Here is a 26,952-nt window from a genome sequence, read left to right on the forward strand (position 1 = left end):
ATGGGGTAAACTTCAGAAATTTTACAAGCCCAGGTTATAATTGCTGTGGCTTTCTGCATTTACATCACTCTCCCTATAGAAATAATAGCACAACTACATTTGAAAAATATTTTCTGAATGAAGATTATTTATTTATTGTTTACTTTTATTTATTATGTATTTATTTTAAAAATTATTTATTCTTGTCTTGAAAATAGCCTTTGGTGCTGAGCTGACATGGCATTATAAAGTTTATTTATTTTAACTTCATTTATTTATTTATTTATTCTTGCCATGAAAATAGCCTTCGATGCTGACATGGCATTAAGAAATTTACTTATTTGAACTTTTATTTTAACTTTATTTATTCATTCATTCATTTATTTAATATTTATTTATTTATTATTTATTTATTCTTGACCTGAAAATAGCATTCAATATTGACATGGCATTAAAAATTTACTTATTTTAACTTTTATTTTAACTTTATTTATTTATTTATTTATTTGTTCTTGACCTGAAAACAGCAATCAATATTGACATGGCATTAAAAATTTACTGATTTTAACTTTATTTATTTTAACTTTATTTATTTATTTATTTATTTATTTGTTCTTGACCTGAAAACAGCATTCAATATTGACATGGCATTAAAAATTTGCTTATTTTAACTTTATTTATTTTAACTTTATTTATTTATTTATTTATTTATTTATTTGTTCTTGACCTGAAAACAGCATTCAATATTGACATGGCATTAAAAATTTACTTATTTTAACTTTTATTTTATTTATTTATTTTTGACCTGAAAATAGCATTCAATGTTGACATAGCATTGAAAAAATTTACTTATTTTAACTTTTATTTTAACATTATTTATTTATTTATTATTTATTTATTTTTGTCCTGAAAATAGCATTCGATGTTGACATGGCATTAAAAAATTTACTTATTTTAACTTTTATTTTAACTTTATTTATTTATTTATTTATTATTTATTTATTCTTGTCCTGAAAATAGCATTCGATGTTGACATGGCATTAAGAAGTTTATTTATTTTAACTTTTATTAATTTGTTTGTTTGTTTGTCATGAAAATAGCCATTGGTGCTGAAATGGAAGTTTTTTTTTATTTTAACTTTTATATTAACTTTTATTTATTATAAAATAGCCGTTGGTGTTGACATGGCATTAAGCAATGCTCTACTGCTACTCCTACTAGCACAACAAATTGCCATTGAAACAACTCCAGTGGTATTACATAAATATAATGAAAATGTCCCTGACACTTGCTTGAGATGTAGCAAGTTTAAAGGTACATTATATCATTGCATATGGGAGTGCGAAGAAGTTACGAATTTTTGGAAAGGTGTGAAAGAAATGATAGAGAAGATCCTAGATGTTAACATTCCACTGTCACCTTTACTTTTTCTATTTCATTTATATCCTAAAGAAATCAAGTTAAAAAAGAAAGATTATATATTTATAAATATAGGTATTCTTCAAGCAAAACGGCTTATTTCTTTAAATTGGAAAAGTATTTGTGCTCCAAGTATAGGACATTGGCTAAAAGAAATGGTAACAAATATGTCAATGGAAAAGTTTGGGGTTTGGGGACCTTTCAGATCATTCTTAAAACGTGGTGGAGTTGGAAAGGTGTTAATAGAAGACTAAGAAAGGAGGTGGTATCGAATATCAATGTAAAATACTGAGAAGCTTTGTTGTTCTTTTTGTTTTGTTTTTGTTTTGTTTGTTTGTTTGTTTTGTTTTTGTTCTCATTGTCTATGTTACATGGAAATGTACATGTACATGTGTATAGTTGAAAAAATGCCATTGAAACATTAAGATAAAGCATGAATTATTGATGGTTTTTTTTTTTTTTTTGATTAAGGGTACATTTATAAGGACTAATTAAAGTGAAATCATATTTTTTCAATATGTGCATAATATTTTTTCTAAATCCGATTTCTTTATTAAAGCTGTTCAGGTCAGTGAGGTTCTTCATTGTAAAGATCAAGTCTTCTTTTGCTCTGGTTCAGAGGTTTGGGGAAATTAAACGTATCTGTTAGTGAGCAGCAGACGGCTAACACACACATCTCAGCATCATTCCCCAGCGAACGACAGCCCATCACACAGCCGTTTGTCTGAAAGACGAGTGCGAAGGAGAGATTGAGGGACGAGAGACAGACGATTGATCCGTGCGTTCTTTCCTGTCTGACGCGAGGGCTAATATTGGATTTTGCCAATATAAATCTCATGCAGCGAGATGGTTGCACAGCATGCATCATCAATTCTGTCCAAAGCACAGAGCTTCTGCTCACAGCAAACACATGAACATGAAATATAGTGCTTGACAAAGAAGACACAAGCCAGCCCAGTGCAGCAGTACATCACAACAAAAGTTTGCAAGCCATAAAAACACATGTACATGATCAAAAATGTACGACAGGGCCTGAAACTCTCGGGCCAACCTCGTCCCTGCTGAGATACTCTCTTCATGCTTTCATTATGTGAAACCTTTGGTTCTGCTCACACTGGTTCTTCTTTGAACATGCCCTCTTCTAATGTTGTAGGATGACAGTTTTAATGACCCCACTGGGAACGTTGCCCGGCACCGAAATATGCACTAAACCGTGTAGAAATGTGACGGTTGCCTAGCAACGGCACAAGAATGCCGCCACATGACTTATAAACTCTGCCCACAAAGCACTGTGATAACTGGGTCACATTTAATGTTTTACACAAGAAATATCAAACACAAACAAGTTTCAAGCGCTGCCATTATTCAGCCGAGCGGGAAGCCAAGCCTCAAACTGACGCCACTGGTTGAGCTCATGTTTCTGTTTGTTGCTGCTAGTGGCACATAAACTACACACTTTACTTTTAATTTATAAAAAGCTGAAATAAATTATACTTTGACATTTAAAAGTTTGGGGTCAGTGAGAGTTTTTAATGTTTTCAAGGAAGTCTCATTATTTAATAAAAATATACAGAAAACAGTAATATTGTGAAATATTATTATAACTTCAAGTAGCTGTTTGATGCATTTTAATATGTTTTTATAATGTAATTTATTCCTGTGATCAAATCTGAATTTTCAGCATCATTACTCCAGTCTTCAGTGTCACATGATCCTTCACAAATCATTCTAATATGATGCTCAAGAAACATTTCTGATTATTATCAATGTTGCAAAAGTTGTGCTGCTTCATATTTTTGTGGAAATCATGATCATTTTTTCAGGATTCTTTGATGAACAGAAAGTTCAAACAGCGTTTATTTGAAATAGAAATATTTTGTAACATTACAAATGTCTTTTTATCAATTTATTGCATTCTTGCTGAATTACTATTCTCTTTTTTAAAAAAATCTCACTGACCTCAAACTTTTGAACAGTAGTGTACTTGATGATGCTTGCAAAGCCTTTAAATAATCATGATTCATCTACAGAGTCATTTCATTGTATTCATTTCATTGTGTTGTGGGAGGGACAATGAATCATTTATCTAAACTTTAGCTTTTAAACATTCCGTTTGCTTGAAATGAACATGTTTAACTTGTTTGATTTTCATGTAAGCTCAGATAAACTATGGTTACTGTGTAAAGTCTGGCAGATGTTGGTAAGGTTTATGGAGGTTGACTCTGTCTCTCTCCACAGGGCTGATGGCAGACGTTGGTCTCTGGCCTCTCTTCCCTCCTCTGGATATGGGACCAACACACCCAGTTCAACGGTACATGAGAAACGAATTCATAAAATGCTGTTGCTTTTATATTTTTGGCTAAACAGTCTCTTAAAGGTGCTGTAAGCTGCAAACTATTGCAGACACTGAATTACACCACTGCCATCGCTTAAGCATATGTGGATATATATTAAATAGAAAGTCAAATGAATCAAATGGGTGAGAATGATGAATGAAGAGTTACAAAGATGGGAAAACGTAAAATAAATAGTGCATTGTCTAGATCCAATGCAAGAATTCTAAATTTTATATTTTATAAAAAGGTTACATTAACAGATATTTATTGTAAATTTATATGAATTACTTATATGAACTCGATCCCTCTAGCACCACCAACTGTCCAAATTTTCACTTACGTTTATGCTAATAACTTTTGAACCGATTCTAATGCACCCTATGTCATTTTTACGCCATTTTGAATTTTTACTTTTTCCACTCCTCCTAGATGGTTTGTCCAATTTTCATGGAAATTGAATCGTATCATCTTCAGACCATGCTTGCAAAAAGTTATCAAAACCTTTTTTGATAAACTTAACTGTTCTCGAATAACGCACAAACGAATGTGACGAAAAGCACGCCAAATTGGATGCGAGGCTATATTTCGGGTATATAATTAGGGTATTGAGACCAAACTTGGTACATGTAATCACAAGCATGACCAGAGGCTACATGCTGTGTTTCGGCACAGTGCCACCTACTGGTCAGGAGATATGAAAAATGGCTATTTTTGCTTATAACTTCTGTCGAATTTCGAATGTTCCCATGTCGGCCATTCTGGGTGTCGGCCATTTTAAATTTGGACATAAAATGCTGTATTTTGCGAACGCATTAGTGTATCATTACGAAACTCGGTATGTGTCATCGGGACCATGCCCTAAAGGTACTCAAAAACAGCAACACCTTTTGGTCAAAAATTATAATGAAATTTAAAAAATGCTAATAGCTTTTAAATAATTTTGCTATTTTAATGATTAATGATTTAGTGATTTATAGATTGGTTGATGGCATGGTGCCAAGCTGATTCTGAGGCTGTAACTCTGACCAGACTTTTTATGTGTCATTCTCTCCTCACACTGACCACACATCATCCATTTGCGCCACCTATTGGTCAAAAGTAAAGTGATTGCATTTGTGATTTTTCAGCCATTTTGACTAAAATAACCTAAAAACATCTTTAATTACTTATTGTTGCAGTTTTTCTGAAGCTCCCAGCCATCTCATTGTTCCTTTTTGTGCTTGGCCCCAATAATTACATAAAAATTCTAAAACTGAAAAAAAAAAAAAAAAAAAAAAAAAAACATTTTTATTTTCTCAAACTTCAGAAAATAATGAGCTCAACTTCACATTCCACTCATAAATATGGATATCTGAGTGAAGTTACATTATTATATTCAAAAGTGTGAAGCCACAAGTAAAAATGCCTCTGTCTTGCATCATAATTATATAATATTATTATATAATTAAATATTAAAATGAATTTTTAATTATAATTAAAATTATATAAAAACAAATTAATGTCATTAATTGCATATAATATGCAATAATTGCACATATATATATCAGCTGATTGACTGTAGCAGCACCTGTCAGAGAAACACAATGTTAAGTCGAGGAGGAGATTCAGTCCACAGTTGATAGAATGAAGCCAAGAAAATCCAGTAAACAACACAAGCAGCCTTAAACATATTAACTCTTTCATTTCTTGTTCTTTTACATTTTTTAATGAGACCATGAATTCACAATTGGTGTCCACTCAGGAAAGCAGTTTATTCATTTATTTCAGTGCTGTTTGAACTGCTCAGTTGTTGTTTGTCATTAAATAATAATTTCTAACCATGTTAGTGTATTTGAGTATTCAATGATGAAATGCTTTTCAGAGGATGCGGATAGTGGAAATGATGGTTTAATTGGTGGATGTTCATTGATGAATGTGTTGTGCTGTGTGATCTTGGGAGGAGAGAGGGTTCATCTGGTTTCTCTCATAAACTTAAGTTGATTTTCATCCTCTTATTGACTCTTCAGTGGCATATTTGTTGTTAAAACCAAAGTCATTCCCTCACTAACACAGGGGAATGTCCAGTGGTAATGAAAATCATTACAACAGGCCTGTGTTACGTTTACAATTCACTCCACTCATTTGGGTCGGTAATGTTCTTTTAGAAGTCTGTCCTGGATTTACTGCACACAAGACACAGAGGAGAACATACACTAATAACAGCATTGTGCCTTAAACCTTATAAAATGCCATGGCTGTGAAATCTTATAAAGATATATATTTTTTTTAGTAGCAATGTTTCTTTGAAAGACACGTTTCTATTTCTGTTTCCTAAGTTTAAGTGAAATTTGAGTGAGTTATGCTTTGAGAACATCTGGTTTTTGGTTTGTTTCTTATTTTTTATATGTATAATTGTTGCTATTTTCAAACCTAATGGCAGGTAACATTGTGAGACGTGCTTTGTTCCATGTCTTGAGCGTCAGTGGAAGTATATAAATGTGTTGTCACTCGGCTGTGTTGTTTGTTTAGTCTTCCAGCTCGTCTCAGGAGCGGCTCCATCAGTTGCCGTTCCAGCCCACACTGGATGAGCTGCACTTCCTGTCCAAACACTTTGGCAGCACTGAGAGCATCACTGATGATGACGGACGCAGATCGCCACATGTGCGGCCACGCTCGCGGAGTCTTAGGTACACATACTCACATAAACGTCTTAAGCACTTTAAAACCAGTATATGCCAAAATCACTTACTCGTCTTCTTTCTTCTGCTTTATTCTCATCCTCTCTTTTTCTCTCGACAGTCCAGGGCGATCACCTTCCTGCTACGACAATGAGATTGTTATGATGAACCATGTTTATAAGGAGCGGTTCCCTAAGGTTAGCAAAACACAAACACTAATATCAGATTATTAAGACACTTCAGTGTTTTTAAAATCATATCATTTGTGATTCCATGCACTTGCAGCACATATTGTATTTGTTAAACGTTACTTGAGCATTGCACATACGTTTTTGTCACACTAGTCAAAGGGCGAACTTCATAAAACATGTCAAAAAACATGTCCCGGTCATGCTTCACTCTAAAATCAAAAGGGGGAAAAAAATATGAAATCGTATTTTGAATAAAGAAAATCCAGAGTTTGCATTGTGATTGCACTGTATTATTTCCCAGAAATACTGTCAGGTGTTAATTTTGACCCCTAGTTTGTCTCTGCAACTGCAGTCCACAATATATTCCCTATTATAACATTATTTAAACGTTGTCTATCCGTTCCGTTCAGGCCACGGCTCAGATGGAGGAGCGTTTGGCTGATTTCATCGAGTCGTACTCACCTGAGAACGTGCTGCCGCTGGCCGACGGGGTCCTCAGCTTCATCCACCACCAGATCGCAGAGCTGTCCCGAAACTGCCTGACCAAATCTCGTGAAGGCCTCATCACCACCGTCTACTTCTATGAGCTGCAGGAAAATCTCGAGAAACTACTGCATGAAGTGAGCATGAGCATAAATGTGTGGGCTGGAAATGAGTATGTTTCTTTCAACTGATATGAATTAACATATCACTTCATTTAACTGGATTATTAAACCGTTCCTTAGTACCATAACATTTCATTAGCTCAATGTTTGTGTATTATTTTATTGCATCTCTACTTAGTTAAATTAAATTAAATTGGTTTAAAATATCAGAATTTGCCTAAATTACTGTTCACTTCTTCTTAAAACATAAAAAATAATATTTAAGAAATAAATTTAATTCAAAATCCATTTTACTTAAAAGTAAATAATTAAATTAAATATTTAGATTTTTAAAATTTTGTTGACTGATGTGGTGACAACTATAACCCTGAAAATGAAAATGAAACATCACAAGCTCATGCTTCAATGAAAAATTAATTTAAAGATAATGATAAAAATTAATCATTGATCATTGTTAGATAATGTTAAAATTAAATACAAAGGATATTTATTCATTTGTTTGGTGATTTAATAATTAATTCAATCATTCATTTTATTATTATAATACTTTTATTAAGTATTTAATTATGTTTTTAATCATTTGTTTAAACATTGAAAATATTTATTTAATGATTTAATTTTGATTAATTTGGCCCTGCATTTCACTACAGCCATGAGCAAATATTTTCTTTGAGCTTCAGATTTTTGTAAAGAAATTATATACAAAATTAATATTATAAATTATTATATAATATTATAAAATTATATACGAAATTAGGTTTGTCTACAAACCTAATTTTAAGAGTCCTGAGAAAAAAATATAAATTCACTCTAGTGTGTCCAAACTATTGACTATGTAGATGGTCAGATGAAATCGCCTAAAGACGTTTAATTTTCCAGTTAAGATTGTAAGTAGTTAAAAGTGGTCCTAATTGAAGAATCACCCATATATGCTCCTTTTAATTTAATGCTCTTCTGTTATCTGTCAGGCCTATGAGCGATCAGAGAGCTCGGAGCTGACCTTCATCACAGAGCTGGTGAAGAAACTCTTCATCATCATCTCCCGCCCTGCCCGACTGCTTGAATGTCTGGTGAGAGTCCACACACACACACACACACACACACACACACACACACACACTTGATCTGCCTGTCGCTGGGCTTGGTCGCTTCTTCAGCCTACGTTGTGCAGTCGCCATAGCAACTGGCTGATGGGGTCACCAAGGGTCAGGAGAAGAAAGTACAGTGTGCTGAAAGGCTTCCACGTAACAAAACCCTCGACTGGTATTATCAAACATAAAAGACCTCCAGTAGTGCGACCACTGGAACTATGGATCACTGGATAAATAAATAATATGGATCACCAGACAAATACATATGTGGACATGAAATACTGAGTTGGGTTGAGAATTATTTTATCTGTTTATAAAGTTTAAAGTTTCCACTGAAGAAAAAATAGTCCATTACAATCATACAAAACAAAACAACAAAAATCAGCAAGCAATCAGAAACAAATATTCAAGATGCATAGTAAACAAAACTATACTATATACTGTATATATACACTAATGATATACTATATCATTAGAAATATTAGAATAGGTATGTTTTTTTCACATTATAAGGAAATTTAATTTTCATAAAATGTTCTATTTCAAATAAATGCTGTTCTTTTGAACTTTCTTCATAAACGAATCCTCGAAAAAAATGTAACATGGTTTCCAGAGAAATATGAAGCAGCACAACTGTTTTCAACACTGATAATAATAAGAATTGTTTCTTGATCATCAAATCATCATATTAGAATGATTTCTGAAGGATCATGTGACACTGAAGACTGGAGTAATGATGCTGAAAATTCAGCTTTGATCACAGGAATAAATTACATTTTGAAATATATTCAAATAGAAACAGTTATTTTAAATTGTAATAATATTTCACAATGTTGCTGATTTTACTGAATTTTTGATCAGAATTTTTGAGCAGAAGAGACTTCTTCAAAAACATTAAAAAATAATATCAACCCCAAACTTTAGAACAGTAGTTTATTTGACTACAGAATACTGCAATTGACCAAAAATGCCATTTCCCCCTGTTTCCTCAGGAGTTTAACCCTGAAGAGTTCTACCACCTGCTTGAGGCAGCAGAAGATCACGCTAAAGAGGGCCAGCTAATGAAAGCAGACATCCCACGATACATCATCAGCCAGCTCGGCCTGACCAGAGACCCTCTGGAAGGTGAGAGAGACGAAGACGACTGAACATCTTCACAAAGAGCGTGTTAGTCTCTAGAGGGAAAGAGAGTAGAAGAAGCCGAGAGCGGAGGGGAAATGTAGGTCATACTGAGAGACATTATGGAACAGGTTAAGGTGACGCACAAGCAGTGGGAAGTTTGTATTCCTGCCAAGAACGCAGGGAAATGTGTAAGCACTGCTGTGAACCTGGCAAACAGCAGCCGGCTCAGAGTAATGGGGCTTTTGATAAAAACATACACTTACTCTCTCTCTCACTGCAGAACTACACACAATAAAACACTTCTCTGGCAAAAAATCCACTCTGATTTTTTTGAATGCTGCTCAGTCTATTTAGTCAAAGCTGAAGAGTGAATGTTAAAATAATTTATTTACAGATATATGTAAGCCATTTGTATGTTGATTTCCAGCAGTGTAAATGCTCTCGCTGCTTCCGAAATCAAATACTTCCCTACTATATAGTCAGTGCTGGGAAGTTACTGATTACATGTAATCTGGATTACGTAATCAGATTCCAAAAATTAAGTACTTGTAATTAGATTATATTATGTTTTAAAATACTCGTAATCAGACTACAGTTGCTTTTTTATTGATTACATGTTATTCACACAATGGCATTCAAATCATTCAAATTTATTGATTCTCCCTGATTCTTCTTTTTCATGTTTTATATTTTCCTTTCTAAAAAAGCATATTGTTTATATACATTCAGAAAGTCTTTGGTCAGGTGGCAATAATTACATGGAAAATTGATAGGCCACAAAGCATTTGATGCCTGGATTTACAAAAATCATTTCACTTTTAATCAGCAACTGCATATCAAATTAACTCCTGACAAACACATTCATTATTATTTAAATTATCACTCAGTAAATCATTTAACCATGTATTGCTATGACTTTGGGATGCTCAGTATGGTACAGAATTATCCTATTCAATTCCATTCAATGTGATAATCGAGTTAGGTCAAAAGTAATCTAAAAAAGTAGTTCGATTATATATTACCTAAAATGTGTAATGTAATGGATTACATTACTAACTACAATTTTTGTCATGTAATTTGGAATTAGTAGCGGACTACAATTTGTAAGTAATCTACCCAGCACTATATAGTATGCAAACAAAAGTACGCCAACAGAGTAGTATATTTCAATTCGCAGTATTCGAAAAACAGCAGGCGAAAAGTACCCGGATGACCTATTACTTCCACCGAAATACTGAAGTGCTCATTCGATGGTGGATATCTGACACTGTAGGTCACATTAAATTACAACATGGCGGATGTAGTATGACCGAATTTCATTCATACATAGCACATACTTTTTAACGGTCTTGAAGTTTAAAACAAAATGTGATACCAACTATACAATATGCGATTTTGGTCTGTTAGTTTCAGCGTCCCACCAACCCTAATTATTAGCATTGGCTCAACCAATGGTGTAAGTTTGGGGCGGGACTATCTGTTTGTCTAACCAATGGCAGACAGACGTAGCATTTGAAAAACAGTCGTTATTTTTGCAATTCAGTGTAGTGCCACTGTTGGCACAGATATTGCACAATTTAATTTAATTAAATTTTTTAGATTGAATTTTTTTAACTTTTTAAACTTAATTTCATTGCATGCAGTGAGTATAAAATGTATACCTAATCCATTTCTGTTGGGACTGTGTGAATCATTTACATTGGCGTTTTTATCGAGTGAGAATAGTGTGGCTAAGAGGAACTATTCTGAAAAGCTGAAAAACCAGTTTTTCAGTCAACGACCCTGCATCAATGTGTAAAGGCCTGAAATACATCACCAATTACAACACAGCACTGTGTCGAATCAACCATTGGCCGTTGATTTGAATGAGTTTTATTGCAGTTTTGAAACCCTGTCTCACATGACACACCCATTCTGACCTTCTCTCCATACACCCATCAACACCTCCAGCAACCCCACTCTCCACCTCCTGCACTTCAGCTCTGTGAAAAAGGGACACAGAGTAATGCAGTCTCGTTTGGCCTTGTGTTTATTGTTATTCTGTCAGTGTTCCATCTCAGAGTCCAGCACATCATTTATCCGGATGCAGATTTAAATCCTGCCACTCTGCATTTCATCCAGTTTGAGTTGGACACTGTGAAACTGTATCCCTGCAAGGTTTACCTCAGGTCACTCAAATCTAGTGTGAAATTGCGAAGACTCATTTCAGTCACCTCACTTAATTTTCCGGCTTCACAAGTTGCCAGAGAAAATGAATTTTAAAATCCCAGATGTGTTGAAGATGTTCTTTTCCACATGCTGAACTCAGCTAGAGGCTGATAAAGAAAGTGCTGTTTTAATTGCTGTTCTAGTGCTTGTTTGAGTGTTTTTCAGTGTTTTCTTAAGTTTTTGTTGTTGATGTTTATTTATATCATAGTCTTTATTTAGATCAGCGATGCCTCATTTTCCTCTCTAGAATGGATGGTTGCTGTGGTGACTGGAGGTGTTGTTTTTAGACGCGATTAGGCAATATGCTGCTGAATTGCTCATGGGAAGGCAGATGGCTAATTATTTATTAATTTTAGATAACTCTTCATTTGTTGAGAGTGATAAATTGTGCATGCTGCTCATGCTTACAAGTACACAATTTTGGACATATACCATAGAATTACAATGCAAATGTACCATTTTTGGCCATTCAGAAGTTTGGGATCAGTAAGATTTTTTTTTTTTTTAAATAAATACTTTTATTCAGCAAGGGCACATTAAATTGATCAAAAGTGACAGGATATGTTGTTACAAAAGATTTATATTTCAAATAAATGCTGTTCTTTTCATCAAAGAGTCCTGAAAAAATGCATCACAGTTTCCACAAAAATATGAACTGTTTTCAACATTGATGTTAATAATTAGAAATGTTTCTTGAGTATCAAATTATCATATTAGAATGAAGGATCATGTGACACTGAAGACTGGAGTAATGCTGAAAATTCAGCTTTGATCACAGGAATAAATTGCATTATAAAATATATTCAAATAGAAAACAGTAGTTTTGAGTTGTATTAATATTTCACAGTATTACTGTTTTTACTGTATAAATGCAGCCTTGGTGAGCAGAATAGACTTCTTTTAAAATTATTAAAAATCTTACTGACCCCAAACTTTTGAATGGTAGTGTATATTATTAATATATTCATGAATTATATATTGATTTAATTAATTTAGTTTCATTTGACAAGAAATTTAGGCCATTAATTGGACTAAAAACTTGTTTATACAAGTTCAAAACATAAAATTGTTTCTCAACACATTTATGTAATTTTAATTCCTCAAACGTAGTACATATTTATTGCATAGAAAAACATAAAAATAAAATTATTAACCAAAATCATCCTCCCATACAGAAATGGTGAATTTGGAGAGTTACGACAGTGAGGGCCCACACACGCCGGAGACGGACGACTCGGCTGAAGTGAGTGTACTGATGTAGTCATGTATATTTTGTTTTGCTCATAACTTTTCCCTACTAGAGTAAAGTGTGTGATTCAAGCAAAGAGGGGGAAAAAGAAAATAAGATGTGTTATATAAGCCTGCAATTTTCTCACTCTTCAACATGGAAACATATTTTTAATTAAGGACTCAGCTAACTCTTGAAGCACAACTGCAGCGGCAGGGATTCAGGATGAAAGTGGTAGAAATGAAACGGCATAGGGAGTGAAATTATGCATCAGTGAGTCTACTTATTTCCCCTGCATTGAATTACACTTTTATCTCTCAGGGGAAGCTCAAAGCCATCAAACCGCCCTGTGAATCAGACTTCCAGACTATCAAACTCATCAGCAACGGAGCGTATGGGTGAGAATGCACTAACACCGTTATTCAGTCTGAAATTACGCAAAGCTATTGTGTAAATATGGATCTCTCCCTCTCGTTTGGATCATAGAGCTGTGTATTTGGTCAGACACAGAGAGACGCGGCAGCGCTTTGCCATGAAGAAGATCAACAAACAAAACCTGCTCCTGCGGAACCAGATCCAGCAGGCGTTCGTGGAGCGGGACATCCTGACCTTCGCTGAGAACCCCTTCGTGGTCAGCATGTTCTGCTCTTTTGAGACACGCCGTCACCTGTGTATGGTAATGGAGTATGTAGAGGGTAAGAAAACATCACACACACTGCAATTGGTTTAGAACATGTACGGATGTTATTCTGCCATTTTAAAATCCCCTTTATTTTCCCATTTAGGCGGCGACTGTGCAACCCTTCTGAAGAATATCGGAGCACTTCCTGTGGAGATGGCTCGGATGTACTTTGCTGAGACTGTTTTGGCGCTGGAGTACATTCATAATTATGGCATCGTACACCGAGACCTGAAACCAGACAAGTAAGTCAGCGCACCCTGCTGGAGTGGAGGTCATCTGTTAAGTAAAATAGTGAAAGTACAGTCAGTAAAAAAGATGTTTTACTTATTATAATGCCAACAGACAAGCGCATGTATCCCACAAATATGTTAAAAAGTTCCCGTCCACATTTTTTCAGAAGCCTTGGTTCTGGAAGTATTTTTCTCATAGGAATTTAAAAAAAAAAATCCTCATGATAGAATTATAAGCCAAACCAACCAGCTACGAGGTGAATCACAACCCTGACTACGAGGTTTAACCCTCTTGTGCTATTGGGTCATTTTTTTACGTTTTGTTTTTTGGAGTTTTTTACTTCATTGGAATGGTACGAAACTTGGTAAAGGACATGATTCGAAAAGGTTAAATGGTCCTAAAAAAATAGTCACACTTGTATTGTTTTTGACCACATTGAAATGAATGTGAGACGAATTTCATCTATTGAAAATGTTTGGTACTGCGCCCAAACAAAATCTTACTGAAAGCTCATTTTTTGAAATATCAACCTCAAATTTGGAGCACAACTTGTTTAGATCAATGGCTTTGATTTTCACAGTTTTAGAGTAAAATGTGTTTTGGAAAATAAATATTTCATATAAAAATTGTATTTTTGTGCATTTTTCATAACAAAAAATTGTATAACTTCTTTCACTTCAGCAATAATCTGCCATGTGTCGTCTTTAAAAAGAGACCAAGCTTCAGTCTGTGCTCCAAAGCATTCAAGATTTATGACAGTTTAAGTGGGAAATTTAATTTTTTCATTTCATTGCTCAAAAAGTGAATAAATAGCTTATAACTACTGCATAAATATAATTTAATACCATAAAATCCCCTAAAAATACAAAATATTAAATAAAAAATATTATTGAACTAAAATATAGTACAATCATTTCATTGAAATAAAAAATTTGGTAATTTTTGACAGACACACGAATAGCACCAGAGGGTAAAGCAAAAAAGTATTTGAAAATCGGACAAAATGAGAAAGGTATAAGACTGTACACTTAAGGGGTTTAATGATGGAAAGAACTACAATCCCATGAAGCATTGTGAATTACATAATTGTCATAATTGACAAATGGAAAAATTGACATTTTCAAGTATTTAAGTAGTTTGAGAGCGCTGGGAGGCTGATGCCGGTCATTCGCAGTGCTTCATGGGAGTGGATGGCTCTTTTGGCACGATTTGCTTGTTTCACTTCTAATTGGTGGAGATTTCTCTGCAGAATCATTTGTAATGTAGTTTTTCACTAGGAATTCTGCTGTTAGACATGTTATTTAAAAAATAGGCTGAAATAATATGGACTGATGGCTTCAACAAAAGCATATACCATCCATTTACAACATCATAGCTCACAGTAGGTCTGTGTTTAAAGTTGAATAAATTATCGTTAAAAATCACTTCCCCAATGGAGAAGATGAATGGGATTTTTACTTCCAGAACCAACTGTTGCGCTCCATTACAAGCTGTAAAACAGATGCCACCCCTGACTTGTGTAAGGCTCATCTCGTCATCATCTTTTTGAAGCGAACGCTCACGGCCGGTTGTTTTTCACAGTCTGTTGATCACGTCGATGGGTCACATTAAGCTGACTGATTTTGGCCTGTCAAAGATGGGGCTCATGAATCTCACCACTAACCTGTACGAGGGACACGTTGAGAAGGACGCCAGGGAGTTCCTGGACAAACAAGTAAGGAAGCTTGTCCTATTGTGAAGGGATTACAAACCAGGTGCACACACGGCCGTGATGTCTTTGTCTCTGTCTCAGGTGTGCGGCACACCGGAGTATATCGCCCCAGAGGTCATTCTCAGACAGGGCTATGGGAAACCAGTGGACTGGTGGGCCATGGGTATCATCCTCTACGAATTCCTAGTTGGCTGTGTGCCGTTCTTCGGAGACACGCCTGAAGAGCTCTTTGGTCAGGTGATCACAGGTGAGTCTGAATGTTGTGTCTCACGCAGAGGTAAATCCTAATGCTTAATCACACATTGTGTCCTGACACGTCTCTTCTGCTAATCTGGCTTCAAAAGCAACACCTGTGCTAATATTAGCAACAGCGGTGTTGATTAATGCAAAAACAAACCCGTTTTCTCCTCCAGAGACCTCTTCCAAAGTGCTCCATTTTATTTTAAAATGGTTTGCAATTCCATAAACTGAAATGGGATAAAGAGCTTCAGTGCTGCCAACAGATTTCTGTGTGTTTGTTTGTGCAGATGATATTGAGTGGCCTGAGGGAGACGAAGCGTTGCCTAGTGATGCTCAGAGCCTGATTTCTGCCCTGCTGCAAACCAACCCACTAGTGCGACTGGGCACAGGTACACATTACCACGATTTCACAAACTTATGTGATCTGTCGTGACAACTTAAACATGAAATCAAATTGGACCCTTTTTAATTTAATACATGTTCTTGGTCTTACTGTGAGCAATTCATTTGTGCATATTATTATTTCATTTTTTTTTTGTTACATTTTTACTTTTTTGTGGAATTTTTTTGTTTCACAACCATTCAAATGTTTGAGATTGGTAAGATTTTTTTAATGTTTTTAAAGAAGTCTCTTCTGCTCACTAAGGCTGCATTTATTTAATCAAAAATACAGTAAAAACAGTAATGTTTTGAAATATTTTTACTATTTAAAATGATTTAAAAAGTAATTTATTCCTGTGATCAAAGCTGAATTTTCAGCATCATTACTCCAGTCTTCAGTGTCACATGATCCTTCAGAAATCATTCTAATATGATGATTTGATGCTTAAGAAACATTTCTTATTGTTATCAGTGCTATTATAACATTATAAATGTCTTTACTGTCACTTTTGATCTATTTAATACACCCTTGCTGAATCCTCCTGAGTATCTATTTCTTTGAAAAAAAAATCTTACTGACCCGAAACTTTTGAACAGTGGTATATATTATTGTTCAGCCAAAAAATTTTACTTCTGTCATTGTTTACTCAGTTTCATGATGGTTTCTGTCACAGAATATGAAATTTGAGTCACTGTTTACCATACAATCAAAATAATTGGACATGAAAAACTGAAATTTACAGAAAATAGTACAGAAAAGTTTGCACTTCACCATAATTCTTAAATCTCATTTGTGTTTGTGTATATTCAAGTTTGCCTTGACTCTATCTTGATGCATCATATTTGAATCAATGCAAAACTTTGTATGACATTAGAAGACTTAGACTTGAGCGACCAATATAAATACAGTCCCAGTCCCTAGTATTTTTCACTGAATGGAAAATGATTACTTGGACATTCTGATAAATTAAAACATTTCTAAAAAAGAAAGGGACAGCAAGTCAGACAGTTTGAGTGATTTGCATCACAATCCATGACCAGAACACCTAATATCTTACCAAGATTGCATGTTTATCTGTTTACATTGTCTATAAATGTATGTCTTTTTACCCTTGTGAACAGGTGGAGCTGTTGAACTGAAGCAGCACTCGTTTTTCTCGGGATTGGACTGGAACGGTTTACTCCGACAAAAGGCCGAGTTCATCCCTAATCTAGAGTCTGAGGAGGACACCAGCTATTTTGACAGTGAGGACACTCACATTTGTTTTTGAGTCTGCCCTTGTTTGGCGTCTCTATCTCTCACCATCATCTCACTCTCCCTCTGTCTCAGCCCGGTCCGAGCGCTATCGGCACATCAACTCCTACGACGAGGACGACACCAATGACGATGAGCCGGTGGAGATAAGACAGTTTTCTTCCTGCTCGCCGCGCTTCAGCAAGGTCAGTAACACATGGCTGCATCCATATTTCATGTGTTCTTTCTCAGAAACACTCGCATGCGTAAACACACTCATTAACACTGAAACAACATTTGAAACATTTTCTTTGAAGCTGCTTTTGTATTGTAAAAAAAGCGCTATACAAATAAATGTGAATTGAATTGAATAACACCAAAATCCCTTTAAGACAAGTCATTTCACTCGGCGGCCATCTTTGTAACGCCTCTCGGGCATGCAAGTGCAGCTTCTGTCTCTTTGAATAGGGAAACATCAAATTCTCCAATGCTGTTCGCCAAGCTTTAGATTAAATTTTATATTTTAAATCACCAATGAAATCTGACAACAACTGTCTCATAAATTTTGTTTCTAAAAGCTCAAATCATGACAAAAAACTGCATTTTTCAGGCTGGATCAAGCTAATGTGCAGTCCTAACTGCGCGTCTCTATAGGAAGCGTGCGTCTGACTGTTTCTATAGGAACCGGAGCTTCTAACGGCAGCTGCAGTGATGCAATGACTTTACCAATCGGTGATTGGCTCTTATTTAGAAGGCGGGACTTATTCCGCCATATTGCGCATTGAACATTCTCCCATTCATAAAAATGCGAGTGCACCGTCTTTCTATATATAAAGTCTTTAATAACACTCATCCTTTTTATCTGTCTTAATTTTATAAATTCATTTTAGCAGAGACCGAGGACCTAGAAAACTAATCCCACCTGTCCTACATGTATCTATTGAAAAGGCGTTAAACAAACAATTTTCAAAAAATCTCCTCTTCCAGTTAATATACTTTGCATAAACCTTCTTTTCCCACGAATGGCAGGAATTATAATGTGTTTGTTTTGAACGCAGGTAAATGATACAAACACTTGTGTTAAGCAGTGGCCTTCAGATAAGCGAACACAATCACACACTTACATAATAAACCTCCTCTGGTCTTCTTTATGCTGAGGGTTCTTCTCAAGATGCGCGACCCTCTTAAGGAGCACTTGCTGAACAAAGACCTTGGATTATATAAACAACAAGACAAACACAATTATGCAAACAGCAAAATGACTGGATGATGAACAATATCAGTGATTTCAAGCATCATAGTAGCAAAAAAGCCCCACATAAGTATATGCAGTTGTACATTACTATTCAAATGTTTGGGGTCAGTAATTTAACAGAACTTTTAATTGAATATATTTTAGAATGTAATTTATTCCTGTGATCAAAGCTATATTTTCAGCATCATTACTCCAGTCTTCAGTGTCACATGATCCTTCAGAAATCATTCTAATATGATTCGCTGCTCGAGAAACATTTCTTATTGTTATCAATGTTGAAATCAGTTGTGCTGCTTATATTTTTGAGGAAACTGATTTTTATTAATAGAAAGTTCAAAAGAACAACATTTAATTGAAATAGAAATCTTTTGTAACAAGTCTTTACTGTCACTTTTGATAAATTGAATGTGCACTTGCTGAATAAAAGTATTATTCCCTTCAAAAACAAATAAACAAAAAACTTGCTGACCCCAAACTTTTGAATAGTAGTGACCATGTGACTTGTGCTCTATATTCCAAGACAAAGCTATTGTATGGCTTCAGAAGACTTGTAAAATACCACAAAAGTCATATGGACATTTTGTAGCTTGACAGCCCCAATCCCCAATCCTTTTCATTCTATAGAAAACTGCATCCAGGATATTCTTCAAAAAAAAAAAAAAAAAAATCAGACTTCTTGTTTACATCTACACCACATGTGAGGTGTAAACAAAGCAGCCTTTGGCATTGTTCTCTGTCTTTCAGGTGTACAGCAGCATGGAGCACCTGTCCCAGCTGGAGCAGAAGTCCCCTGTAGTCACCCGTCGAGAGCACAAAGGTCGCCGCGATGACAAGATGGCCAAGCGGGAGAGTCTGGGAAGCTTCAGCATGAGGGACAAGAGCTGGAGGACGAGCTCACCTGAGATGTATGTCAAAGTTTGATTCAAACCAGCCTGACAAACCATGTCTGTTAGATATATCAGTATAATATGGCACATAAAGATGCTTTTTTAATTAGGTGGCAATTATGTGGCACGTTCCAATATTTTTCACAGGAAACGTCTGTCGTGCTCTGAGTCACTGTATATGGAGGGAGACTTCAGTCCTCCGATGGGTGCCCGGCGCCGCTTTTCAGCCCTAATGGACACACACCGGTTTGCCGCTACTCAAGAAGACAATGGAGAGCTCTCCGCAAGACAGGGGGCCAGTAAAGCCCCTGGATCATCAGTAGAGGGAGCCACTGCTCCATCATCGCCCAGTGCTAACGAACAGAGAAGTGCTGGGAAGGAAGTGATGTCAACCAGTGCCAGTAAAGGGGCAGGTGAGGGAAGAAAACTTGAATGAAAAAAGATGTATGTACAGTATGTATGTGTTAATTTGAATATAGATAGAATATAGAGTTTTGCTTATACGTTTTTTTCTGTGAATGTAAATTTGGCAGACAAGCCATCAAGGCCAGGTGAGATATCAGCACCACAGGCCATACCTTCTACAGGGGCCATAGCAGCAGTCGCTAGGGACGTGGTTGCCATCGGTGATCCCATCGGTCAGCGGGCAACCAAGGATCTGGTACTTCGACGAGCGCGTCATCAGCAGCTGTCTAGCGATGGGGAGAAACGCACCTCACGTCCCAGCAACAAGGTCATCAAATCTGCATCTGCCACCGCGCTGTCTGTCATCATACCCGGAGGTAAAGTTCAGCCTCCAAACACAAGGGGGAGCTATCCATTCCTTGTGAGCACTGTTATGAGATTTCACATTGTGACATTATTTCCATACATTTTTCCTCTAATTCTCATTACCGTAATGCAGAAATTCTGTGCTTAGTTGTTACGAGCAACTAAAAAAAAACTCAGAACAACTAAGCAAATATGTGTGTGTGTATATATATATATATATATATATATAGCTTATAACATAATGCTAAAAACCTTAGCTTTTCACTTTTGGCATTTTTATATTATATCTAGTTGAGCAGCACGGTAGCTCTCCACTGGCCAGTCCTATGTCTCCACGGTCTCTCTCGTCCAACCCCTCATCGCGAGACTCCTCTCCCAGCCGTGATTACAGCCCTACAGTCATGGTGCTCCGTTCACCAATCACCATCCACCGCTCTGGCAAAAAGTATGGGTTCACACTCCGTGCCATTCGGGTCTACATTGGAGACACTGACGTCTACAGTGTGCACCACATAGTCTGGGTGAGAAAGCAACAGACCATGAGATAAAGTTGGATGAGTACAGAACAGAAATGCAGAAATAGTTTTATTGACGCAATAATTAGTAATTCTGTCCTTATCCAATCACAGCATGTTGAGGACGTAGGCCCTGCCCAGGAGGCAGGACTATGTGCTGGTGACCTCATCACTCATGTCAATGGTGAATCTGTGCATGGATTGGTCCATACTGAGGTGGTAGAGCTTATACTTAAGGTGAGACATGAGATTGCATGAGATGTTCTCATCAGCAAGACAAAAATCACAAGTTAGACCACTTGGAAAAGTAGTAACACACCTCCATGAATCCACATGATTTGAGAAATGTTCACCCGTTTGATTCTCTATCAGTGAATCTGTTTCTTTGCTTTCTCTTCGTTCAGAGTGGAAACAAGGTGACCTTGACCACCACACCCTTTGAGAACACATCCATTAAAGTGGGACCAGCACGAAAGTCCAGTTACAAGTCCAAGATGGCTAGACGCAGTAAGAGGACGGTGAAAGAGGGACAAGAGAGGTATGATGTGCCTCCATTTGTTAAGATCGTCAATATAAAGAGAATCTTTTTTCTTACCTCTGTCTTTTTCCTTCCATGATCATTCACAGTAAGAGGCGTGGATCTTTGTTCCGCAAAATAACTAAGCAGTCCAACCTGCTGCATACAAGCCGTAGTTTGTCTTCTCTGAACCGGTCCTTGTCGTCCAGCGATAGTCTTCCTGGCTCTCCAACTCACAGCCTGTCCGGTCACTCCCCCACCCAGAGCTACCGCTCAACCCCCGAGTCGTCCCACCTTGGTGAGTAGATCAAAGCATATTTTATGATATAAAATGGAAAACCAACAATGAAAATGTTTAATGGACACAATTTTGATTGCCTACTCTGGCTTTTGATCTTCTTGACCCAGGTGCCTCCTCCCAGAACAGCTCTCCTGCCACCAGTACCCCAAATTCCCCCGCAACAACCCAGCATATGAGGCCTAGCTCCCTGCACGGACTTTCCCCCAAACTACACCGCCAATATCGTTCAGCTCGCTGCAAGTCTGCTGGCAACATTCCTTTGTCTCCGCTGGCTCATACACCATCCCCAACTCAATCCTCGCCACCTCCTTTGCCTGGGCACACAGTGGGAAGCTCCAACACCACCCAAACCTTTCCTGCCAAACTACACTCGTCCCCACCGATCATAAGGCCTAGACCCAAGAGTGCAGAGCCACCCAGATCACCGCTACTCAAAAGAGTGCAGTCAGCAGAGAAACTTGGGTCACCGCTTTCATCTTCATCTGAAAAGAAAGGTGGGATTGGGGTGATGAGGAAGCACAGTTTGGAGGTTGGACATTCGGATTATAGAAAGGATGGTTTCCACTGTGAGCTTGGCCTGCAGAGTTTGGTGGAAATTGAGGGTGAGAATCTGGCATCTGCCCCAACAACTTCTCCTTCACCAACACAACCGACTCCGTCACCACCTGAAACAGGCGTTCTGAAGCCGGTCAGGAAACTGGGCAGGCAGGAGTCACCTTTGAGTAGAGATGCTTTGCTTGCTGGAAGAGAAAGGGATAGAGACAAGGAGAGGATTGGTGAACCAAGTCAAGCTAGCGAAGTTAAACCAGGGGTGGTCAAAGAGACACTCCCTCCTGGTGGCATTACTCCACCTGGTAGTAAAAAATCTCCAAGTGTTGAAGCATCTCAGCGGCCCCCTTTTACTCTACAGGAAAGTTGCCTAGCCAAACCACAAACTTGGCAGCCTCCATTGACCAAATCTTCTCCAGTAGCATCAGAGTCAAAGTATAGTGTAGTTACCTCTATTCCATCACCTCTGACCACAGCGTCTTCCCCGTCTGCCAAAACAACAGATCCAAGTTTTATCCGGGAAGCAGGAATTGATGACAAAGGAAGTCTTACAAAGATTCCCCAAAGCCAGGCACAAGGAACTACTAAGCCTTCATGCTCAGTGAGTACATCAGGTGTTATCAGCAAAAACATGTTGGAACAAGAAGGGGGAAAGGATACTGGGAAGAAAGAAGTGAAACCAGAAGTTGGGAAGACTTCAACTTTAGTCAAGCCAAGTATACCATGTAGTGCTCCTGGGAAGACCACAAGCACAGAGGTAACCAAAGCAAGTAAGGGATCAGGTGACGGAGAGGGTCTCAAAAAGGGCGTATTAGATCCCCATACCAGAACTTCAGATGTCAGGGTGAGAACTGCCGTAGCTCCATCCAAAGGGGTTGTGCCATCCCACCCACCCCAGACGCAGTCCACTGTTTTGGGAAAACTTCGGCAGGACAAGGGCCTGGCTCCGGTCAGCTGCTACCGTGGAACATTTGATTGGGAGGACAAATATTTCTTGGAGGTTGTTGAAGAACACTCTCCATCTCCTACTCCTTCTCCAACTGGAGTGCCTCCTGATCTGCCCAGATCTCAGCCTCAGTCTCCTGGTGAAAGACCTGGTATAGTTACGCAGTCGACAAGCACAGGGAAATCTATAGGGCTTGGTAAAGGTGGAACTCAGGAGGGGCCCAAGGCCAAAGATACCAGCAAATTGTTGGAGGTCACCCAGGCTTCTGCACCAGGAAGACTTGAGCCTGCTTCTGGGAGTAGGCCAAGCTCCAAAGGATCCAGTCAGAGTCCTACTAGCACCTCTCCACAGGTGAAGACTGTCATTACTCCTAAGAATGGCTCTTGAGCTAGTTGGAAAGATAAATGCCTTTAATGGGGGTTTAGCAGAATTTGATGTTTTTGAGCACTTAGACATTTAGTGGACATTCCAGCCAGTGAAAACAAGTGACTAAATCATATTACGCTGAACAAAGGACAACAATTCCAAGGTTATTTTAAAGGCTGTTATTTATTGTACATGCAGAGCTGTGTCAGAAAATTATGATAGATGTATTATACAAGAATGTGTGTTGGGTGTTTGTGAAAAGGTGAATGGGTGCATGTTTCGTGGTGCTTATGCAACAAGGTAAAAAAAATGACAAGCGCAAAGTGCTTTAACAGATCAAACAATGCTGAATACTGTGAACACCAAAACAATGTTCCTACATTTTCTAAGGTGACCAATCACATAGTTTCCTTAAAACACAAAAACTGAAAAGAGTTGTTCAAGGTAATGACAAGTATTTGGCATAGACAGAACTTCATCAAGGACACTTCCGTAGCTGTTATTTGGCTTGTACCTTATTCGGGAGTGTCTAATCAGGTTTAGCATATCCATTAGCAGCTAGCGCATACTACTTAAGCCATGTGGGGGATGTTGGCTAAACTGTAGATTCATTCCCCTTATTAAATTCACTCTAAAGGCCTGTTCGCAATAAGAATGATAACTATAAAGATAATGATAAAGATTCTAAAAATCGTTCTAAATACAAAAGAATAGCAGAGTTTACACTACATCTATAACAATAACGGCACAGAGAAATGATATCGTTGGAATCACTTTCAGAACGAGTTTTTCCAGCTGATGAATGATAAAAACATTGACAGCCAATCAGAATCCAATTACAACTTTAAACGAGCTCGAGCTTTTAAAGCAGCAGGCAACGCGCTTAGAACGATATCGTCCGCTGTTGTGGACGCTAATATAGTTATTGTTATAGTTATTGTTCTTGGTGTGAACAGGCCTTTGGCCAATTCTCTCATTATACAGATTCTCTCATTAATTACAAATGCTAAATGTTAAAATTGTTGACATTTTATTGATTTGCTATTTTAATTTCCAAGCAAGGTTTACATAAGCATTTAGTCTTCAATTTAATGTTTGCTTGAGCCATCTTTTTCTGCAATGATAGCTTGATGCCTTCTGAGGTACATATCAAAGGCCCTTTAAGGCAAGTTGGTGCATTCAGCAGCCACGCAAGTGCAGCTTTTATCTAGTTGAATATCACAAATGTCACTTCTTTGGCTAAATTTAGCCATCTGGCCAAGCTAAAAAGACATGGTTGCAATGTGACAGTAGTTAAAATCGTTTATCTAATCATATAGAAGACAGTTATGTTAATGGACACTATAGCGCATCCTGCAGCAACAGAGTGCAATGCATATTTGTGCAGCATTATGAATTGTAATCACATTTAAGAACACAATGCACAAATAAAGCTTGCAGGATGCTCAGCAGGATTTCACTTGCAATGCACTGTCAAGCAGGCATCTCTATGTTTGCATACTTGCCTAGAGTATATTTCAAGCCTCACAGTTTCTCTGTAAATATCCAGCAGCTGTTAAAAGACAGATTTGACTCTTTCTCGCATGTAGGTCAGTGTTATGCACAGCTCTTGACTCTGTTCTGTGCTACTGAATTCTCCTTGTTGACCTCACTCTGACTCTAGCGCTCAAGTGTCATATGCACTACCTGAATAATAATTCTTGAGCTGCAGGGTTTCTTATCTGTTTAGAGCAAGAGGACATGGTTTGGCCGGTTAGCATGGAGCAGTTAGCCTCTACTGATACATGTAATAACTACAGCATCTGGCTGCAAAGAGAACATCTTTCTCCCTTGACAGCATTTCAAAAATAGCTGTGTATTGAAATTAATGCTAATACGTTTTGTAAATCAGTAAAGTGAGAGAATTTGGTTGAGGGTCTGAACATCTGTGCAAGGCACTGGATATGTTTAAAGTGCAGTGACTATTCAAAACAAGACCATAAATGAAGAACCTTAAGTTTTGAAGTGATAATGCATATCACAATTTTAAATGACATCCTTCATGAGTCATAACAGGTTCTGATTACAGACATTGTTGGATCAGCACATTTATGATGGTTGTAGGGATTGTATGGTAAATATATTCTATAGTTAGTCAAGCATCAGTAAATGTCACTGTTGTCATGGCAACCTGGTGTAGCCTGCCGTCTGTTGGCGTTTCTTTGTGATCTGAATGTTGTTCACTACCATGCAAAGAAAATATCAGTGAACATTTGTTTGTCAGTAATTTTTTTTTTTCACTTCAGCATATGCAAAACAAAAATGTTTGTAGAGATGTGACTGATGTTTTTTTGCTGCGTTTTTTTTTTTTTTGTGTAAAGCCTCAAACATCATTTGAACGTGAAGATGAACAATGGTTTTACTACAGTAACCATATTGTATGTATGGTATTAGTAGTAAAACATGGTAAAGAAATGGCATAAAATAACTAAATGGTATAAATCGCATTTGTCTCAGTATTATCAAGTAAATCTAATTTGTAAACAAATTTAGAAGACAAAAATGTTTGTGTATTCAAAGGAATCAACTGCTTTTAAGCATTTTCAGTCATTTATCAGATTTTGACACTTTAGTCAAATTATAAAACATGAGGACATTATTGCACTGCAAAAAATGCTTTTCTTAGAATTTTTGTCTTGTTTCTAGTCTAAATATCTAAAACTTCTTAAATCAAGAAGCGATTTCTAGACTAGTAAAAATTATTTTGCTTTCAGACAAAAGTCAAAATTAAGTGAGTTTTTGCTTAAAACAAGCAAAATAATCTGCCAATGGGGTAAGCAAAATAATCTTATTTCAAACCAAAAACAAGATTATTTTGCTTACCCCACTGGCAGATTATTTTGCTTGTATTAAAGGATTAGTCCACTTTCAAATAACAATTTCCTGATAATTTACTCACCCCCATGTCATCCAAGATGTCCATGTCCTTCTTTCTTCAGTCGAAAAGAAATTAAGGTTTTTGATGAAAACATTCCAGGATTATTCTGCTTATAGTGAACTTCAATGGTCTCCAAACGGTTGAAGGTCAAAATAACAATTTTAGTGCAGCTTCAAATGGCTTTAAACGATACCAGTTGAGGAATAAGGGTCTTATCTAGCGAAACGATCGGTCAGTTTCTTAAAAAAAATCAAAATGTATATGCTTTATAGGCACAAATGATCGCATCACAAGTGCTTCCGTTTTTTCCGTAAATTGAATAGGGAAGGCGTAGGACATTCAGCGCAAGTTTTTTGAAGAATACGGAATCGCGTTCTGGTGGATGCACTTGTGATGCGATCATTTGTTTATATAAAGCATATACATTTTCTTTTTTTTTTTTAGAAACTTCGCTAGATAAGACCCTTATTCCTCATCTGGGATCGTTTAAAGCCATTTGAAGCTGCATTAAAATTGTTATTTTGACCTTCAACCGTTTGGAGACCACTGAAGTCCACTATAAGGAGAATAATCCTGGAATGTTTTCATTAAAAACCTTAATTTTTTTTCGACT

General features: G+C 36.9%; 1 protein-coding gene across 3 annotated transcripts in view; it reads left to right on the top strand.

The window, feature by feature from the left end:
• The window catches only part of mast1a (microtubule associated serine/threonine kinase 1a), a 60,609-nt gene extending 34,933 nt beyond the window's left edge, over positions 1-25,676 (top strand). For all 3 annotated transcript variants that reach the window (XM_051892073.1, XM_051892078.1, XM_051892079.1), the window contains 23 exons: positions 3,637-3,709; positions 6,243-6,400; positions 6,513-6,588; positions 6,993-7,202; positions 8,156-8,257; positions 9,271-9,403; positions 12,784-12,851; positions 13,158-13,234; positions 13,323-13,531; positions 13,622-13,760; positions 15,331-15,463; positions 15,542-15,707; positions 15,988-16,089; positions 17,204-17,326; positions 17,412-17,521; positions 19,315-19,475; positions 19,605-19,870; positions 19,991-20,239; positions 20,520-20,749; positions 20,858-20,980; positions 21,148-21,281; positions 21,371-21,558; positions 21,669-25,676. In XM_051892073.1, coding sequence (XP_051748033.1) covers positions 3,637-3,709; positions 6,243-6,400; positions 6,513-6,588; positions 6,993-7,202; positions 8,156-8,257; positions 9,271-9,403; positions 12,784-12,851; positions 13,158-13,234; positions 13,323-13,531; positions 13,622-13,760; positions 15,331-15,463; positions 15,542-15,707; positions 15,988-16,089; positions 17,204-17,326; positions 17,412-17,521; positions 19,315-19,475; positions 19,605-19,870; positions 19,991-20,239; positions 20,520-20,749; positions 20,858-20,980; positions 21,148-21,281; positions 21,371-21,558; positions 21,669-23,443 — 5,005 coding nt within the window. In that variant the 3' untranslated portion in view covers positions 23,444-25,676. The remainder of the gene's footprint in view (positions 1-3,636; positions 3,710-6,242; positions 6,401-6,512; positions 6,589-6,992; positions 7,203-8,155; positions 8,258-9,270; positions 9,404-12,783; positions 12,852-13,157; positions 13,235-13,322; positions 13,532-13,621; positions 13,761-15,330; positions 15,464-15,541; positions 15,708-15,987; positions 16,090-17,203; positions 17,327-17,411; positions 17,522-19,314; positions 19,476-19,604; positions 19,871-19,990; positions 20,240-20,519; positions 20,750-20,857; positions 20,981-21,147; positions 21,282-21,370; positions 21,559-21,668) is intronic.
• Positions 25,677-26,952: the final 1,276 nt, after the last annotated feature.

Source organism: Ctenopharyngodon idella, chromosome 1, assembly GCF_019924925.1.
Source record: "Ctenopharyngodon idella isolate HZGC_01 chromosome 1, HZGC01, whole genome shotgun sequence".
NCBI classification, from domain to species: domain Eukaryota; kingdom Metazoa; phylum Chordata; class Actinopteri; order Cypriniformes; family Xenocyprididae; genus Ctenopharyngodon; species Ctenopharyngodon idella.